The sequence below is a fragment of the Zerene cesonia genome, unplaced genomic scaffold (assembly GCF_012273895.1).
Source record: "Zerene cesonia ecotype Mississippi unplaced genomic scaffold, Zerene_cesonia_1.1 Zces_u012, whole genome shotgun sequence".
In the NCBI taxonomy this organism is placed as follows: Eukaryota; Metazoa; Arthropoda; class Insecta; order Lepidoptera; family Pieridae; genus Zerene; species Zerene cesonia.
In genome coordinates, this window is record NW_024045142.1 from 296,386 (window position 1) to 316,370 (window position 19,985).

General features: G+C 36.4%; 1 protein-coding gene across 1 annotated transcript; it reads right to left on the bottom strand.

Moving 5' to 3' along the window:
* Position 1: 1 nt before the first annotated feature.
* On the bottom strand, positions 2-18,518 carry LOC119839329 (transferrin-like). The gene is made up of 11 exons (XM_038365574.1): positions 18,281-18,518; positions 7,383-7,491; positions 6,612-6,739; positions 5,536-5,687; positions 5,055-5,199; positions 4,674-4,825; positions 3,767-3,906; positions 3,250-3,456; positions 2,123-2,320; positions 1,032-1,435; positions 2-462 (listed from the first exon to the last, which is right to left on the bottom strand). Exons 1-11 carry the CDS (start codon positions 18,363-18,365, stop codon positions 2-4), a joined length of 2,181 nt encoding a protein of 726 aa, XP_038221502.1. The 5' UTR covers positions 18,366-18,518.
* Between the last annotated feature and the right edge of the window lie 1,467 nt (positions 18,519-19,985).

Below are 19,985 nucleotides of genomic sequence, written 5' to 3' on the forward strand. Positions count from 1 at the left end.
CTTATTTACCTAAAACAAAAACGACTAGAGTTGGCACAATTAAAAATAAACTTGACGTCAATTTTGGCGCGCTGTTCATTTGATCCGTTATTTGACAGTTGTTAAGTGTGTTATTCAAAATTCTACGTTCGAAATTGAACGGCATTGTGACGTATGGATGCATTTCTAGTAATTCCTCTGAAGCCAAACTTTTCGTATTATTGTGGAATATAACGTCCAATTGATGGTTGAATGGCCCGAATATACTGAACATTGGGTTGTGGAATGGTTGATGTTTGCCAAATAGCTGGTCCAATTTGGTGAAAACATTCTTTATTTCGTGGCGACGCATGTCTGATATATTTTTTGGTGCATAAATATGGCCAATGTTGGCCCAACTTAGGTAACAGTATTTGACGTTGTCGTCGGGGCACAATGGGACGATGTCATCAATTATGCTTTCTCCTGATGAAATTTGTTCGGCTGAAAAAGGAGATTTAATAAATAATACATAACAATTACTATTTGATTGTTAAATTAACGAAAGAGCTTGCGTTTTTTATATTTGAAAAAAATATATTACTAGTAACAGTTAATATGAAAAATAACTTTATATGCATTAAAATCGTTATTAAACGTTTGGATTCCAATATATTTAAAAATACAATTATTTTTGTATAAAATAACTATTTTCTAAAAGATAAATATAGTTCATCGTAACGTAACCTTTTTATCCTAGCATGCGTTTCTCAGATGAAACATTTTTTTTTGTGTGAAGGGGATTGACTAAAACCTTAACTTCGAGTATGTCGCCAACGCTATCCCGCGACCTCCATCTTGTATAACAATTTATTTAATAAACTAGCAATATATATATGCGTCGTATATAAAATTGCGTCCTCTAAGAAACGCAACCCCTAATGTAGTTAACTTTTCAATACACTAATAACGAATAAATTCCGAACGTATAAATAAAAAAACTTATTGTTATATATGCGACTTATAACTTGAATGAGCAAAAAAAATCCATAAAGAATAATATTAATACCAACCTTTAAACAAATTGAACGTCTTCATACTAATAAAGGCAACATCGCTGTGACCATCAACAACCGACATCAAAGCTGCCTTTTCTTCGTCTACCTCTCCGCCATTTTGGTAACAGGATTTTGTAAATCTATTTACAATTGTTTCGCTCAAATTGTATTTCTCTATCCCAGGGGCGCATATTTCACTAAAATAATTATTCAATATGTCATCACAATTGTGTTTCTTTGATAGATAATCCATGACGGATTGCCAAGCGAAGCCGTCATAGCGCGGGAAAGCGGCCCTCCTCCCGCGCAGATCCGCCATCTTGTTAATATTCGCGCTCTTTTTGACGTAAGCGACAACCGTGTTCATTTTCTCGACGATTGGCGTGACTTCATACAAAACTGGACTGAGATCGAATTCTCTGGAAATAAATATATTATAAAACATAAAAATGAGTTTTAATGATAGAATCAACTAAACTGTCAAATTGGTCATATTCAAATTATTTAATCCTAGCGATTTTGATTAGGTTAAGGAGATAAACTCGTGAAATTATTGTATTGTCACCGATCCTTAACCAGTGTAGAAGCTCAAGCTACACTAGCTAGTAGCCACCTAGAATAAAATTACATCCATATAATCTTTAACTTGTAGTGATTTACACTGCTATTTATATTAGTTGATTATTCACACACAAACTCACCACCAAACGCTAATAACTGAGACACACACACACACACACACACAGGAACATTTGTATACTCCACACTTATTAAATTTTTAGGTTTATTTAAATTTTCATGATTGTGATACCTTAAGTTAAGGAAGAGCGGAACCTCCTGACACAGGTATTCTCATTAACTTACTAGGAGGTCCTAATCCTACTGCTCAAGTAACCTGAGGCGTATTTACACATACATCCACACATAATTATTAAATCCATCCAATTTTTGTTTTTCTTCTTTTTTTGTTTAGTATGATCCGTTGTTGATATGTATGTGTGTGTGTGTGTGTGTTAAAATAAGTGTTTCTTTCTCCCATGACGTGGAGTAAAGGGAGAAAGTGACTAAAATAGGAAAGGAAATGAGAGTGTTTATGCAATGCTGACCGCACAGCTCGCAGCATGTAGTCGGCGGGCAGCACGGCGACGTCGGCGTCGCGGCGGGCGAGCGCTTGCAGGCAGCCGGCGGCGCCGCGCCGCGCCGCGCACTGCAGCGCCGGCGCGGCGCCGTACACCGCGCCCGCCTCGCTCAGCCACTCGCACTTGTTCCGCGCCAGCAGCGACGTCGTGCACAGCGTCACGTGTCTGCCAATACTAGCTTTATAGTACGCGGAGTAGTTTCATGGATCACACTAATTTTTTTTTTTTATGTCACAGCGGGCAACAGAGCTGGTGGTTCGCCTGATGGTAAGCGATCACCACCGCCCATGAACATTCGCAGAGGCTTAGACCTCTGAGAATGCGCTGCTCGCTTTTAAGGGATAAGGGATGAGGAAAGGATTGATGAATGGAAAGAAGGAATGGACTGAGAAGGGCTAGGAGAAGGAAATAGGCCTCCGGCTCCCCCACTCACCGTACGAAACACAATAGCAAGTTATTATTTCACGCCGGTTTTCTGTGGGGGTGTGGTACGTGAAGCGTGCTCGACTCCCACAATAAACTTTAGCTCGTCGCACTAATATTGTAAGTGTGAAAGTTTGTTTGTTTGGATGTTTGGCCGTCGATCACGCTGAAACTACTTAACGGGTTTTAATGACATTCATTATACAGACTGAGGGTATGAGCTGACTAGAGTAATAGGATACTTTTTATGCCGATTAAATGCACCCTTGGAATAAAACAGGAATCCAGATATACAGAGCCGACATCGTGCCATAAACTCAAACTCAATTTTAAACATTTATTTATTCAATGAGACTTCCTATAGAAGCACTTTTGACTTGCATTTTACATGGTTTTAACATTTACCACCGGTGCGGAAAGCAGTAGTTCGCATACTGCGCCAGACAGCGATAGAGTTACGCGTTAGAAGAAAGCGGCAGTGCTTAGGTAAAATCTCGCTAGGCACTGCGCTTACATTAGCTGAATTGAACTTTATTGCATAGTGACGAGATTCGTTATTTCTACGAATGTTTACAGAAAGTGCTTCTTTACTTGTACTTATTTTTCTGTATATACAAGTTTTGTGTGTATACAAGATGTAAGATGGCTGCTAGCGGAGGAGTGGGACTGACCTGGGCGGTCGGCAGCCGCTCTGGCTGTACGCCTCGCGGAAGCCGGCGGCGGCGGCGAGGTGGTCGAGCGGCGCGGCGGGCGGGCGGCGCGGCGCCGGCGCCTCGCGCGCCTCCAGCAGCGCCGCCAGCGCGCCGCGCCAGCGCCCGTCGAACAGCGCGCCGCTGGACAGCGTGCTCAGCGCCGCCGCCACAGCCGCTGCCGTCTTGCTGGAAGTTACAATCCGTCCGAATGTTACTTTATTCTCCATTCCCAGTGCAGGGGGACAGAAAATTCAAAGATTTTAAGACGAAATTTTCAAAAGACCTACACTTAATCAATCAAACAATTTAACTGTTTTTTCGAGTGTGCAATAAAGAATATTTCATTTCATTTCATTTCAAACAATGAATCAATGGTGTCGGTTGACTCTGTCGGTATACAGAGCCAAATAAAAAAAAGAGCGCACACATTCATTAACATTTTAGCTCAGAAATAAGATTGTGCTGTTTAATTAAAGTCTATAACAGCTACACTTACCGTTTAGCGATAATGACTGGCCAGGGCCTGTTCAACCAGACGCATGGGTTCGGGTTGTCCTTCAGCGGCTGCCACGTGCCGTCGCGGCAGAGATATGCGAAGTTATCCGAACTGGGGTACATGCTGGAATTCGTGTTCAGCTGTAACCGAGAAATGTCCTCAGTTATAATGGGAGTATTTGAGAGATTAGAAAGAATTCTCTTGAGTGAAGAAGAGCATATTTTGTTTAATATAGTCGTTCAACAAATACTTTTAAAAAGGGCAGTCGTGCGGGGGAAGGTGCTAAACGAAGACTTCATGTTGATATCATGAACTAGAAATGAGAGGCACCTGATAGAACAATAATGTGGCAATTGAGCACGCTTCGGCACGAATTGGGCTAGCTCGCACCGGGAAAGGTACCACACAACTATAGAAGATCAATGTCGTTTCTTTCCTCACACTTAATCCATTCATTTATTCCAAACTTCAATCCATTCCTCATACCTTATTTCTTAAAAGCGGGTGCACACTACCTCTGCAAATGTTTATGGCTATGAACGCGGCGGGGGCGGTGGTTATCGCTAACTATCAGGCGAACCACCAGCTCAGTAGTTTACTCGTAGGGCAAATGCTATTAATTTTATTCATTTACTAGTTCAATCCAACCTCCTCACCTTTCAATGAATGAATTATTTTACCACCTACATTTGAATGGATTCTAAATAGCTACATGAGTTCAAGACGCATAGCATAACCTCCAGTTCAAACTACACTCCACCACACCACACCACTTCACAACACACCACGCCACCCCAGACCACACCGCACCACACCACACCACACCACGCCACCCCATACCACACAACACCGCACCACACCACGCCATCCCACACCACACCGCACCACGCCACGCCACGCCACTCACCCCGAAGTAGGCGATGACGTCATCCAGCTCGCCCCACATGACGTCCCCCGCGCCGTCCAGCAGGCACGAGAGCGCGCCGCTCGCGCCCCAGTAGCGGTCCTTCAGGCTGCAGCTCGACTCGCACGCCGCGCACAGTGACGGGTATTTTTCCTCTGGAAATATCATTTAGAAACAAAATCATTCTTTTAAGAAAAAACTGAACCGCCGTCAAATTTATGGACAAGTAGGTGATCAGCCTTCTGCGTTTTTTTTATTGTCCCCACCGGGAATCGAACCCAGGACCCCTCGGTTCTACGCTCACGCGTTTTCCGCTGTACCAAGGAGGCGTCAATAAGTAACTAAATATAATATAAATTTTAAATATGACAAATATTTACTCACTTAATTCAGCATCTCGGATGAAATCAGGCACCCAGTAGCCAGCCTTACACGCCTTCCCGAAGAAGTTGGCCACAGCTTTGATTCTATTCTCAGTTAGTGACAGCTGCGGGTCGCAGGAACGGGTGACGACCAATGATTCCAGATACTGTAAATAATGAATTATCGTTAATTTTAAGATCTGCATATATATCTACACTAATGTTTTCCATCACATGGTATGTCTATCTCTCCGTCTGTATGTCTTTTCTTCGCGCCTAAACCACTACAACGATTTGGTTGAAATTTGGTTCTGATATAGTTTTAGAACCGGTAAAGGATATAGGATAGTTTTTTATCCCGATAATCCAACGTGAACAGGAACAATGAGTGGAAATCTCCCGGATTACCCAACATTTCTTTTGATACGCGGGCGAAAAGCTAGAAAATTATAATACATACAGATGATATTTTAACATTTTAGATATGAGAAAGAAGCACTCACCCCAGACAAAGTATCAGACAGGGGCCGAAGATCGTTAATTCCATTCCCTGGGTGGCACAGCGTCGTGTTACGTAGCACCGCGTCCAACGACCACGGGTGGTCTGGTAGTATTTTCCGGTTTACTACTGCAACTACTGTCCGTTCGTAGTCTCCTGAAAGTAAGTAGTAACTCCTTAGTAGTAAGTAGTTGCTTTTTTATGTCACAGTCGGAAATGGAGCTGGTGGGACGCCTGATGGTAAGCGCTACCACCGCCCATGAACATTTGTAGAGGCATAAGGTCCATTGCAAACCTTACGCCTGTACAAATGGATTGCCAACTTTAAATTGGGAAGGGATTGGCGAGAGGTATGAAGGAAAGGACTGGGAAGGGTAAGGAAAATTGGGCCTACGGCTCACTCTCCGAACGAAACACAGCAGAATGCTATTTCACGCCGTCTTCTGTGGGGGTGTGGTACTTCCCCGGTGCGAGCTGGCCCAATTCGTGCCGAAACGTGCTCGACTATCACATACAGTTGTTACTCGTTGGTGTATAGAATGTGAAGTAGTAACAACGGATTAACATCCTTTTTGACGGTTGTATTCTAACAACCACGTTAATGAGATTCAAATACCGACTCACGATTAAATTTTATACACTGGCAAAAAGACATCTTCTTGCCACGAAGAGAAAAAAATGTCTGAGGTGTCACATGTGGCACACGCGATTGGAACGAAGCTCCTTTCAGTTAGAAATAAGTATTATAGAGGGTATAAATAAATAAATTCACAATATTTAGATGTTAATGAAAAATGAACGCGTGGCTTGTCTCTGTCGAGAAAGAACGAGAGAGAGAGAGAGTGTAAATAAGTCGTATCCTATACTCGGCCTGCCCACTCTCCGAGCGCTACGCACTATGGCAGTGTGTGTGCAAAGTGTTGTAAGGATTTTTCGTGACGCCTTAAAGACCCCTTTATAAGGATTTTAGTTCCAAAAAAAATCGATTAAATTATTGTCTCTGGTATCCCACGTGTTCCAAAAAAAATCGATTACTCATTATCTCTGGTATTCCAATACTATGGGTTATGGTACACTTACTCTGTCTGTGCCGCAACTCGTGGGTGACAAGTACGTCGAGATCTGCCCACTGAGCGGCTATCAAATCTTCAGGACTGAATGCACCGAAGTCAACTGTGCCTTTGCTAATACGCCTGAGGCAGTCGAGTCTGAAGACAGGAAGAAATCCGTAAATAATATAACCATTATGGAAGTTATTTCGTCATGTCTTCTTGAATGTATTCAACTCACACACTCACATGCTCACTACATGTCGTTTCGTCGTTTCTTTACTAGCTGTTCGCCCAGGCTTTGCTCGTTGTAAATATATAGCCCATGTCACTCAGTGAAGTTGCAGCTTTCTAATGGTGAAAGAATTTTTAAATCGGTCCAGAAGTTATTGAGTTTATCGCTTACCATAAACAAACAAACAAAAATACAAATTATGTGTAGTTTATATTTATATAATTAATATATTCAGTTTAAAATAAAATAAATTGTGTGCATAGGATTGAGAATCGGCCATCGTCACTAGACGCTCGTCGCGGCTCCACCCGGATATCAAGATTTCGGTTTTATTCCAAGGGAGCATTTAATCGGGATAAAAATAAATATCCTATAACCCAAACCACCTCATACCCTGTCTGTATACCAAATTTCATCGATATCCGTTCAGCAGTTTCAGCGTGATTGACGGGCAAACATCCAAACAAACAAACTTTCACACGCATAATATTAGTGTGAATTAGTGTGATTAGTTTTGACAGTGTGTTTATTTTTTTACTCTATTTGAAATAACAAAATTACGCTCACCTGTCTGTACCCAATACGCATTCCATTCCAGAATTTTCTGCATCCAAAACGGGGCAGAACTTCGCCCCCCGCTTGTACGCCCCTCGCCCCTCTACAATACATAGACGAACTGGAAACATAACATAATTATAAGTGTGGGTGCCCCTGGCACATGTAACCGGAAGAAAGATAAAAAAATAAAAAAAAAACTTCAGAAAAATATTTAAAGTTTTGAAAATTCAAAAGTGCACGCCTCATAGCGGTTATTCAAAAAAAAAAGACAATTAATCTTTCGCGCCATTGTCCACCTAGAAAAGAAAAATAAAAGGTACTACGCAAGTATTGTAAACGAGCCTTATTTACATAAAAATAGTTTAAACATACAATCGATAAATCGATCTTAGCCTTTGTTCATAAAAATTAAGCTACGTAGAATTAGACCGTGATCTTCGAAATAAATTAAATCAATTCAAGCGTTTAAAAAAGTGAATTCGGTTAGCAAAGATTTTGGCGAGTTATCGTGACCACAGCGGTTTTCATACATACAAACGGACAGACACAAAATAATTTTTCAAACATTGTTTTTGTACAGCACTCCCTCTTTATATATCGCTGATGGCTTGCATCTACGTTTTCTTTGATAACCAATTTAAATAATAAACTGCATACATATAAACTTTCTGTTTATTTACTTAAACTTGAATGTTAACAATGAGCAATATACACATGTCTTCCAATAACACAGGTTTATATTAACTTTCAACTCAAATAATAGATCGTAATAGATGTGTGCCATATTCAAACGCTAAGACGACACAATGACAAAGCATCCCACGATTCGCGTGAACAAAAATATAAAATCAAACGGCGGTAGGTCGTAAACAGTTTTTTTGTATTTGAAAAGCAAAATGTGTGAATAACAATAAATACCTACATTGTTTATTGATTGTTTTAATTGAAAATTTAGAGTCCATTTGATCAATTTTTTCAGGCCGCTAGTATAAGGCAGAATAAAGATATTGCACAATAATTCACATAATATCGTCTCCATCGTCGTCTCATTCCCACAGAAGAGACGTAATAGACCGTAAGACATATCAATAACACTTAGGAAATTTAATTAGCATGATTATGACTTTTTGTCAAATAGCACATGTATATTGCGCGTCTATTGAATTTATCCTCTTATTAATAAGTATTTATTTATTTATTTATTTATTTATTTATTTATTTATTTATTTATAACACTTAGACAGAAAAAACAAGAAAACAATAAACAGAAAAAAGGCATTATCTGTACAAGAGGCGACCTTATTGCTTAACAGCAATCTCTGCTAAGCAACCTGGATAATTAAATTAAATAAGTATTATTTAATTATTACAGCACGTTTGTTTGTTTGAACGTGATAATATCAGGAACTTTGGGTCCGATGATATTAAAATTCAATAGCTATTTGAAACTTGAGCAGAGCTAGTTGGTAATTTATGTTTTATCTAAACATATATGATAAGAGGGAGACATTTTACTTTTTGTTAGTTATATGTATTTAACTAAAGGGGTTAAAAGTTTGACAACGTAACCTCCCCTGGCTTTGCCCACAATTGCATTTGTTTGTTTATGCCCTCTATAAGTTTTCTTTCTGCGCAGTTAATGTAATCTATAGAACTCTATTATAATATGCTCAATCGGGCCATAGACAAGGTGATGATTAAAAATACAAAGGACATTACACAATGGCCATAGACGTAAATAAACGGACACCTAGTCTATAATTTAGCTTTTCCTTGTAACTCCGTAGCCGTGAAAAGCAATCATTATAATACGTCACTACAAACCATAGATTATAGACTTATATACTGGTCTACAAATGGCTATCCAGGGTTATCCATAATTGCGAGCGCCATGAAAAAAGTCCCGCAGTTTCCTGTATACGCGGCTAAACATATTCGAGGAAAATAGATTAGAAAAGGTTTATAGAATACTAGCTTTTGCCCGCGGCTTCGCGCGCGTTAATTAGGAGTCGTTTAATAGATATTATTATATAAATAAACCTTCTTGCATCACTCTATCTATTACAAAAAATCCATCAAATCCCGGTGCGTAGTTTAAAAGATTTAAGCATACATAGGAGACATAGGGCCACAGAAAGCGACTTTGTTTTATACCATGTAGTGATAGCGCTTTTATCTTTACATATGTTATAGTAGGAAGTAGGATGTAGGATGGCAATAAAGACTTACATTGTTTTTTTATTATAATCCGCTATTTTTTTTATAAAAAAATTATTTAGCTGCAAACAAACCACAGATAACATAAGAATCAAATAAACCCTTTTGGACACATCAATCCTACCTCCTTCCTACTATCCTACTAACATTATAAATGCCAAAGTTTGTAAGGATATGTTTGTGTTTGTTGCTCTTTCACGCAAAAACTGAACCGATTGTAATGAAATTTGGTGCGTAGACAGCTGGACAACTGGAATAACATAAAGGCAACTTTTTATCCCGAAATACCTACGGGATACGGACTTGCGCGGGTGAAACCGCGGGGCGCAGCTAGTTTAATATATTTGCATCGATACGCATCGTAAAAAGCGGTAAGTACGTTAAGGTAAACTCTGTTATGTGACATTTATAAATTTTATTTCTTAGAAATTGTTACGCAATGTTAAACATATATTTCCTCATAAAGAATCTTAGTTTTGTTCATATAAGGTCTTATTTAATTGTACCGTTCATCTGCCTCATTAAATGGTTGTCTGATAGAGATCACTATTTTCATAAGCCCGATTCTCTGTTATTTTTCACAGTTTGTAATGTTTCAAGCTTCACACTGCTTTCGTTGCTTATTTTTTGTGGCAACCGCGTCATTACATAATTTTTGATTGGTTTGGTTGGTCACATTCATTAATTTTTAATTAAACCTTGTCAATTTAAATGTACGCCAGCAAGGGCTTGTACAGTACCTTAATTAATGTAATCTATGCTAATATTATAAAGCTGAAGGGTTTGTTTGTTTGAACGCACTAATCTCAGTAACTACTGGTGCGATTTGAAAAATTCTTTCAGTGTCAGATAGCTCATTTATTGAGGAAGGCTATATGCTATATATGTACCACGGACGAAGCCGGGGCGGACTGCTAGTTAAAAGATAAATATGATCTTAATTGCATTATGTTTAAAAAGTGGGGAATATAAGAATTATTATCCTCGGTCGATTCTAGTTCTATACATCTGTCAACCAGAAATGCAATGTCCTCATAAATTTTTACTGATCTCATAAAAATAGCGGGCGCTCAAGGAATGTTGGAAACCCAACAACGCAATACAAGAAAACTGCTTCCGTCACAGCAGGAAAACTGCATAATACTGGGCACTTAATTGCACTAATCGTCTGTATCTAAACTCTAAAGTCTATTTGGTAATACCACAGATAATATAATCCTATAGTTATACTATTATAGTATTATGTTATCTATGTACACACACACTACACAGGAAAGAAGTCGGATATAGTGCCATAGACTTATCTTTGAAATGGCGAAAAACAAGATGTTGAATTGTCATTATTGACTTTTTCAGGTGTGTATGTGTGTGTGTGTGTGTGTGTGTGTGTTATTATTAAACTAGCTTTTCATTCGGGTAACCGGTGTCCATTGGTGCGTAGCACCTCAATGAAAGGGATAAAAAGTAGCCTATGTGCTAATCCAGAATATAATCTATCTCTGTACCAAATTTCATAGAGACACGATAAGCTGTTTTCACGTGAAAGACTAAAACATCCATACATCCATTTATCCGTCCACATAATATTTGTACATTAAGAATATCGATCAGTTTAATAGATGTTACATATCATCTGCCCCATACCCCACTAGAGACACGGGACTATACTACTATTTATACAATCGAAACTAAATATATACAATACAATTATGTAGATTGAATATTTATCTAAAGGTTAATTATTCTTCTAGAGGGACAATAAAATTGTCTCTATTTTAATCTGTCCGTCCGTCCGTCCGTTTAAAGAAAAAATATAGTCTAAAGGAGTCGGATACATTCGATCGTACAAACCAATATAAAGAAAGGTGAAGCTAATAAAAGCGTGTTGAAAAGGTTAGTATGTTGACTATTTAATTAAATATCTTGTCGCATAATTGTAACTCGTTTTACTGGAATTTGACATTTTGCAATTTAAATAAAGATTTATTTCTCTTATTGACGCATATTATTGTTAATTAGTATATTTATTAGTATAGACAATTAATTACATTAAAATTTAAAGAAAGGAGTTACCTACAACACTAAAATATATAAAGATATGTACATTTTCATTTTGGTATAAATATAAGATTCTTTCTTGCATCGGATTCGTTGGCGTGTTTATAAAGCCTATTTTCATACATAGATATAATATATATTAATATAAATACGGCATATTAATGTATACTAGCTGTGACCCGCGGTTGAAACCGCGTAAGTTCGTATCCCGTAGGAATATCGGTATAAAAAGTGCCTATGTGTTATTTCAGTTGTCCAGCTAGCTACGAAGCAAAATAGTATTATTATTCACCAATAGATGTCAGGAAAAAAAAACACGAATAAAACACGAATATGACATTTCAGTTGTCCAGTATCTACGAAGCAAAATAGTATTATCATTCACCAATAGATGCCAGGAAAAAAAAAACACTAATAAAACACGAATATGACATTTTCTAAAAAAAATTCCTAGCTAGATCGATTTATCGCCCCTGAAACCCCCTGCTTACTAAATTTCATGAAAATCGTTGGAGCCGATTCCGAGATTCCAATTATATATATATATATATATATATATATATATATATATATATATATATATATATACAAGAATTGCTCGTTTAAAGGTATAAGATTATATTATAGGTACGTGTGTGACGGACTTAGGGTAAATAAAATGAAAGCGACCGGACGCGAATATTAATTGTAACTATAAAATTACGATGACATTTCATATTGTACTACGTATTTTATAGCCATGAGACATCCTAGCGATAGATTTAAAATTCGAACGTCAATCGTTTCAAAGTTTCTCCATAAATTAAAGAGTTAATAACTCGATTTGACCGGTTCTTTTTTTGAAATTGGAATCTCGGACAGATGACACAATCGCGACCTCTGGCAAAACCACAGTTAATAAATAATGACGTCATCCTTCACGTGTGAAGTGGCTTTTTAAATAGATTATATAATGCGAAAAACCTTGTATGTATGATGCATGTTATTAAAAATCTATAAATACATCACATGCTATTGAGCTATTATCCTTTGTTGTTAATTGCGTATCAAATTATGTTGTTTACCTGCCTGATAGGCTTATCTTACATTCAAATTTCACCATTTATCTATTGATTGTTATTACTATTTAGATGCAATTTCCACCTCCCTTTTTTCTTTTATATTAGAGTGAGGTTTATGGTAAGGGAAATAATAAAAATCTGTCTAAAGCATAGCAACTGTAAAAACATAAATTTCAAATATTTTTAATCGACGTTTTCAATAACAAAATATTTTCGATTAGTTACTCGATCTAACTGTAATATTTTCTTATATAACAAACCTCTTTAGATATTTTTTTTTATTCATTTATTTATATAAAATCCTTTATCCATAAAGTCAACAATCTATAACGTCCCTCCCTAGGAAATCGGTGGACACTTTTGTAGAAACTATTTATTAATTTAATCTCTTGACTTATGCAATACTTGAATTAATCGACCTATTTTATTCGCTTTTTTGTTTAAATTATATCCTACCCATACATACGTATGTAATACTCGTCAAAGGTTTATACCTGAAAATCAAATTGCAATTTTTTTTTTTTTATTTTTACCAGACTTGAAGTTTGACTCCAGGTTTTATTATTTAAATACTTTTTTAGTCATTATTAATGTATATAATTAAACTAATTGCTGCTTCTAGGACATTTCTATAACGTGAAACAAAGTTTTTCCCCTTTAAACTGCTCGCTAGCAATCCTACTATAATCCTACTTCCTAATAATATTATAAATGCGAAAGTTTGTAAGGATGTGTGTGTGTGTTTGTTGCTCTTTCACGCAAAAACTACTTAACCGATTGCAATGAAATTTGGCACATAGATAGCTGGACAACTGGAATAACATATAGGCAACTTTTTATCCCGATTTCCCTACGGGATACGGACTTACGCGGGTGAAACCGCGGGGCGCAGCTAGTAATGAATAAACACTCTTGTTTCAAGGTAAGAAACAAGCTTTATTATGCTTTTTATTTATAAGGAAATGATCTCAACAGGCAGAAAGGTAAGTCAATTCTGTATTATCATGCTCTGTGGTTCCATACATTATAAACGAAAATATATATGTAAAATAGATCTTCTAAAAAAATAAGGTCCAATAATTAATTAGAAGGCAATTAATAGATACTTCACTATGTAGTATAAAACAAAGTCGCTTTCTCCATCTGCCCCTGTCCCTATGTATGCTTAAATCTTTAAAACTGCGCAACGTATTTTGATTTGTTTTTTTTTTTTTATATATAGAGTGATACAAAAGAAAGGTTTATATGTACAATAACATGTACTAAACTACTCGGAATTTAACGTGTGCGAATCCGCGGGTATATTCTGTCCTATCTCTAATATTATAAATGCGAAATTTTGTAAAGATGTGTGTGTGTTTGTTGCTCTTTCACGCAAAGACTACGGAACTGATTGCAATGAAATTTGTTACGTAGACAGCTGGGCAACTGGAATAACATACAGGCAACTGTTTATCCCGATATTCCTACGAGATACGGACTTACGCAGGTGAAACCGCGGGGCGTAGCTAGTAATACATAAATATCATAATAAAAAAAAACTAAACCGCCCACTTATCAGAACTAAACCAAACTTAAATGGGACCACACGGGAGGCAACAAATAAAAAGAGACTCATCACAATCGGTTCACCCAGTCAAAAGTTATGAGGTAGCACAAAAATATAATCTAACTAGCTGGACGCCCCGGCTCCGTCCGGGTTGTTATTTATCGTGATTGAAATAATATAAACTATCCTATCTCTCGTTGGATCGAACTGCACATGGTGTGCGAATTTTATTATAATCGGTTAAGTGGTTTAGGAGTCCGTTGAGGACAAACATTGTGACACGAGATTTATATATATTAAGATTAAGAACCTTCTCCTTTTTTGTAGTCGGTTTAATAACAAACCTACAAACTCACGTTTGTAATATTAGTAGTAGGTACAATAATTTAAAACAACATACTAATAGAATGGTTATCAGAACGGGACCCTACATAGCAAAAAACACAGACAAAAACCACCGGAGACCAAAAGGTTATTGTAATGGCCTTGTAGCTGACCGCGTGGTATTTACCTCTGCAGAAACGTTTTGTGTTTTTTTATCTACGTATACATACGTAATACAAAAAAAAATTACCTTAGAAAATGGCGCGAACGGTAGCGGAAATTTGGTATGGTATCTATCTTCTATGAGAAGTTGTTAAATAGAAAAAAAATTATCACGAGGCGGGTTTCGAGCCTGCGTCCTTTTGACAAGCCGTAGGTGGAACCGCGGTTCCCTTAGGCACATGAAACCGAAGAAGAAGATGGAAGAAGTGGAAGAAAGTTCGATTACTGTGGCGGGATCACGGGTGGCCGAGAGGTTAGGCGTTTTACGGTTTACCAAAAAGACGTAGGTTCGAATTCCACCTCGTGATCAAATTTTTTTCTATTCTTTCAAATTTTGTATTATATAGTTGCCTATTTTTTATCAGTTGTCCAGCTATCCACGTACCAAATTTCATTACAATCGGCTTAGTAGTTTTTGCGTGAAAGAGCAACAAACACCCATACATCCATCCATACTTATAAACTTTCGCGTTCATAATATTAGTAGGATATTACGAATTTTCCCAAAATAACACGAAAACTCAAAAAAAATTGATTTTTAAGAGAAGTTTTTTGTGTGATAACTAGAATACAGTATGACGTGGGAACTACTTTCATCCATTTTAGAACCAGTACATAAAAATATCTTAATTTCTAGGTTATTACCCTCGTTATTAATTACTTCCTATCATCCTTGTAGTAGGTATTATAAACACGAAGTTTGCAAGTACAGATGGATGTTTGTTTCACGCGAAAACTTATCGTAAACTAGTATTTTCTTGTGTTTGATTTTACGCGAGTATTATACATTTAGAAATTAAAGACTTTTTAAGCAGTCTCCCCGTGACCACGCACGCTTTAAAGTGTTCTAAAAATAATAAATAAATAATATATATAAATAAATATAATGAATAAATCACGTTTAAAATCCGTTAAAAAGTTTTCATCGTATCTATTTGAATCGTATCGTATCTATTTGTCTGAATTAGCACATAGACTACTTTTTACCAGGGTACTATACGTATGACGCCGCGGGATACAGCTAGTTATCTATAACCAGGTCCACGCCCGCAGCATAGTCCGCATAATCAATAGAAGAGACACAACTGGATATGGAATCCTAAAGGTTTCTCATAAAATATTTAGTGTCACACCTGTCTATATAAATAAGATATATGTCACCGGAAAATAACAAAATCTGTAAGTTTATTAATTTAGTAGGAAGTTTATAAACTTTCGTAGGATTCTAAACGGGAGATAAATCGTATTTTACGCGAGTATTATACATTTAGAAATTAAAAACTTTTTAACGGATTTTAAACGCAAATTATTCATTATATTATTAACCCGACGTTTCGAACACTTTGCAGCGAGCGTGGTCACGGGGAGACTGGTCACGTGGTCTACGTCTACTAAATAATTACGTTGTTTTAAGAGGATTCACGAGCAGAGGCTAGTAAATAACCGGTCGCCACACACCTGAAGTAGGTACATTTAATTACAGTGCAGCATCAGATACAGGGATTTCCCTGTGAGTCAGAGCTGGAAAAAGTACCTCTTCGTTCCTTCCTTGCTTGGGGTTTTTACCTAATTTACAACCGACTTCAAAAAAGAAGGGGGGGTTCTCAATTCGTGTGCGTTTTTTTATGTTTGCCGTCCATGCGGTCTATTTAGTTTTTTGCTGCAATAATAATTGTCTTATTGTGTTAGTGATGTTCTGGAGATATTATTACTATAATTTCATCATCATCATCACCTCATATTCAACACTAATACTTATTAATGCGAAAATGTGTTTGTTTATTTGTCTTTCTTTCAAGTAACACTATCGGCATACGTATTTTTGTGACTGGAGTAGGATATACTTATAGAAGGCTAGATAGTGACATAGGTTATTTTTATGGTAGACTAGCTGCGCCCCGCGGTTTCACCCGCGTAGGTTCTTATCCCGTTGAAATATCAGGATAAAAAGTTGCCTATATGTTAGACCAGTTGTCCAGCTATCTACGTACCAAATTTCATTGCAATCGGTTCAGTAGTGTTTGCGTGAAAGAGCAACAAACACACACACATCCTTACAAACTTTCGCATTTATAATATTAGTAGGAAATAAGAAGTAGGATTTCATTCTCATGGGAATTTCATTCAAATTGTATTCCTACTAGTCGTTAAAACTTCGGAAGTACGAAAAGCGCATTTTACATGATTCACTAATTGATTTTCGATAGGCTTATGTCTTCTGACAATCATTTTTTTATATTTAGACTTTCCATCCATGTCTCTCAGTTAGTCTCAAATGTCAAACCGGCATGTATTGGGTATCTTTAAACCCACAGAACAAGCTATAACCACAGATTAAAAAATAGTTGCTACCTATAACCTAATAAAACTTTGTGTACTATACGCCATAGTAAGTATAAATTATGTGGCGTATAGTGTTATATTATCTGTCCTATGGCTAAGAGTTAAGAGTTACTTTTTATATCATTTCATCACTATCTTATCTTACTAATATTATAAATGCGAAAGTTTCTAAGGATGTGTGTGTGTCTGTTGCTCTTTCACGCAAAAACTACTGAACCGATTGCAATGAAATTTGGCACGTAGACAGCTGGACAACTGGAATAACATATAGGCAACTTTTTATCCCGATATTCCTACGGGATACGGGCTCACGCGGGTGAAACCCCGGGGCGCAGCTAGTATAGTAAAACAAAGTTGCTTTCTCTGTACCTATATCCCTATGTATGCTGAAATCTTTAAAACTACGCAACAGATTTTGATGGAGTTTTATTTTTAGAGATAGAGTGTTTCAAGAGAAAGGTTTATATGTATAATAACATCTATTAAACTACTTCGAATTAACGCGTGGAAAGCCACAGGAAAAAGCTAGTATAAGTATAATGAAATCAATTACTTATGAGTAACAATAATAAATTTATAGTCGAAATACGCAAGCATACTTTAGACGCGTTCTTTTGTTATGAAATATTTCTTGCCTGGCATTGATGGCTTATAGCCATAAGGCCGACATTTATATAATTTATATTTTTCGTTTTAAGAGTTTTTATTTTCTTTCTTATTCTATTTATGTGACCAATTGTGAAATAAAGAATACTTAAATAAATAACCTTGTACGTACTCTAGAGTACTCATGACTTTTAAAATATTTTAATCTGCATTTTCCTCTTGCGATGGTTAATTTTAATATCCATTAATTTTTTGTGGCGGAAACAAAATTGTATTGCTATTGTTAAAATAATTGCTTCAACCATAAAGTACATTAATATTCTATGTGATGAGACATTATTATTGTTCACCTTTAACTTTAGTTTATATCTTCGTGTAACGTTTTTTTACAGTGCGAAAGTTCAAGCATGTTCAAGCATTTCGGAATAAATTAAAACATTGCAAAATACAATCATGCTGTTTTATAAATAATCCTATTAAACGATTCGACTTATCTGATTTCTTTTTTATATAGACAGAATACTTACGATTTCCATTTGATCCTGATCCAACACCTTGTAGTAAAACAAATTTCACAAACGAGCACAATATTAAAAGTTTTAAACTTTCCATATTCAAATCTTCCGCCACAGAAAAAAGTAACGTCAAAAGTTGCCGCCAAAAGTATTGACGTTTATTATTTTTTTTTAATCACGAAACGAGTCTATTTCAATGTCAACGCGGCATCTTATTCTAGAGTACATGCGCGAACTGATGCGTCAAGGTAAATCATTGAATTAATATAGAATGTTGTTCGAAATAAAACGACTTGGTCGGACTGGACTCGAGTAAAGTTTGGATTGGCCCAAAACATTTTGCAAGGCGGTATTTAAAATTTGTTTAAACCGGATACCTGTTAGTCTTGTTAAATTAATCTGTACAGAAGGTCGTTTCATAAACAGTTTTAATTATAGCATTAAGTATGGAACTTTGGAACTATTGAATGCATTTAAAAGTTATGTATCAACACTATTTAATAAAAAAAAACAAAGTTCTTTTTTTTAGATAAAGTTTCTAGGGTTGTTATATTGTAAACATTTTCCTTTTCTTAACATTTCTCTGAATTGAATTTTTACTTTATGAAACTTGACTTCAAGGAACTTTTGCTCAAAAATATACTTAAATATACTAAGGCTAAGAGGTTATACTCATATATCCTTCTAGATTAATTTAAGTGTTCAAAGTTCATTCTGTATCGTTATATATGCACCATATATCTCATCCTTCCACTATTTCTTTAACGTCAAACTTTGTAGACATACTTATGTATGAATGAATGAATGAATGAAAGTTCTTTATTGCGTAAAAAATAAAAAGCTAATCAGGCGTACAAAAAAACTTAAATTAAATTCGCAAAGGGCGGCCTTATCGCTAAGTAGCGATCTCTACCAGGCAACCCTGTATGTATGTTAGTTACGTTATTTCATGCGAAAAACACTGAAATCATTTTGACGAGACTTGGCAGAGATGTAGCGTATGTACCAGAATAACACATACTTACTTGCTTTTGCCATTGGATTCGTTCACAGATGAAAACGCAAATAAAAAGGGGTTGGGGGTTGATTTTAATAAGTTATGAGGTAACAAACACAAAAAATACATTCGATTAACCTCCTCTTATTTTGACTTCGGTTGAACGCCAACCTGGTTTTCGTTTTTACAATAATTATTCTGATGTGATATTACAATAGATTGTTTTTTTTTTGTTTCCTCATAATACAGATAGTAAACAATTTTTATACAGCGCAGCAAACCTGTTAAACGACAATTTCATAAACAATGTTGTGTTTACTTAGGTACCTACGTTTTCATATAACCGTTTCTAGAAACTTATCTCGTTCTGCCGTTTCTTGCATAATCGTATTATAAACGGATTGTAATAAATCGATAATTACTTAGGTTAGTTAATTAGGCGGGTTATATATTCTAATCAATTTCAAAAAGATTCGTTTCAGCACAGTTAACATATTACTGTACTAGGTTCCAGTGCACTTTTATACTTAACTAGCTGACCCGGCAAACTTTGCAACGCCATTGACCATTTTTTTCAAACATTTATCCGTATTTTTTACCTTTTAAGCCTTCCCTGGACTATTATGAATGCATCAAAACCAAAATTATCAAAATCGGCCCAGCCATTCTCGAGTTTTAGCGAGACTAACGAACAGCAATTGATTTTTATATATAAGATTA

What these genes read in the sequence shown, in the direction of transcription:
- LOC119839329 (XM_038365574.1), bottom strand. Translation starts at nt 18,365, where the DNA reads ATGGAAAGTTTAAAACTTTTAATATTGTGCTCGTTTGTGAAATTTGTT. An exon ending in ACGTCATCGCCTACTTCGGG is followed by an intron (nt 3,907 to 4,673) that starts GTGAGTGGCGTG and finishes TCTCGGTTACAG; the next exon opens with CTGAACACGAATTCCAGCAT. An exon ending in CCAGTCATTATCGCTAAACG is followed by an intron (nt 3,457 to 3,766) that starts GTAAGTGTAGCT and finishes TGTAACTTCCAG; the next exon opens with CAAGACGGCAGCGGCTGTGG.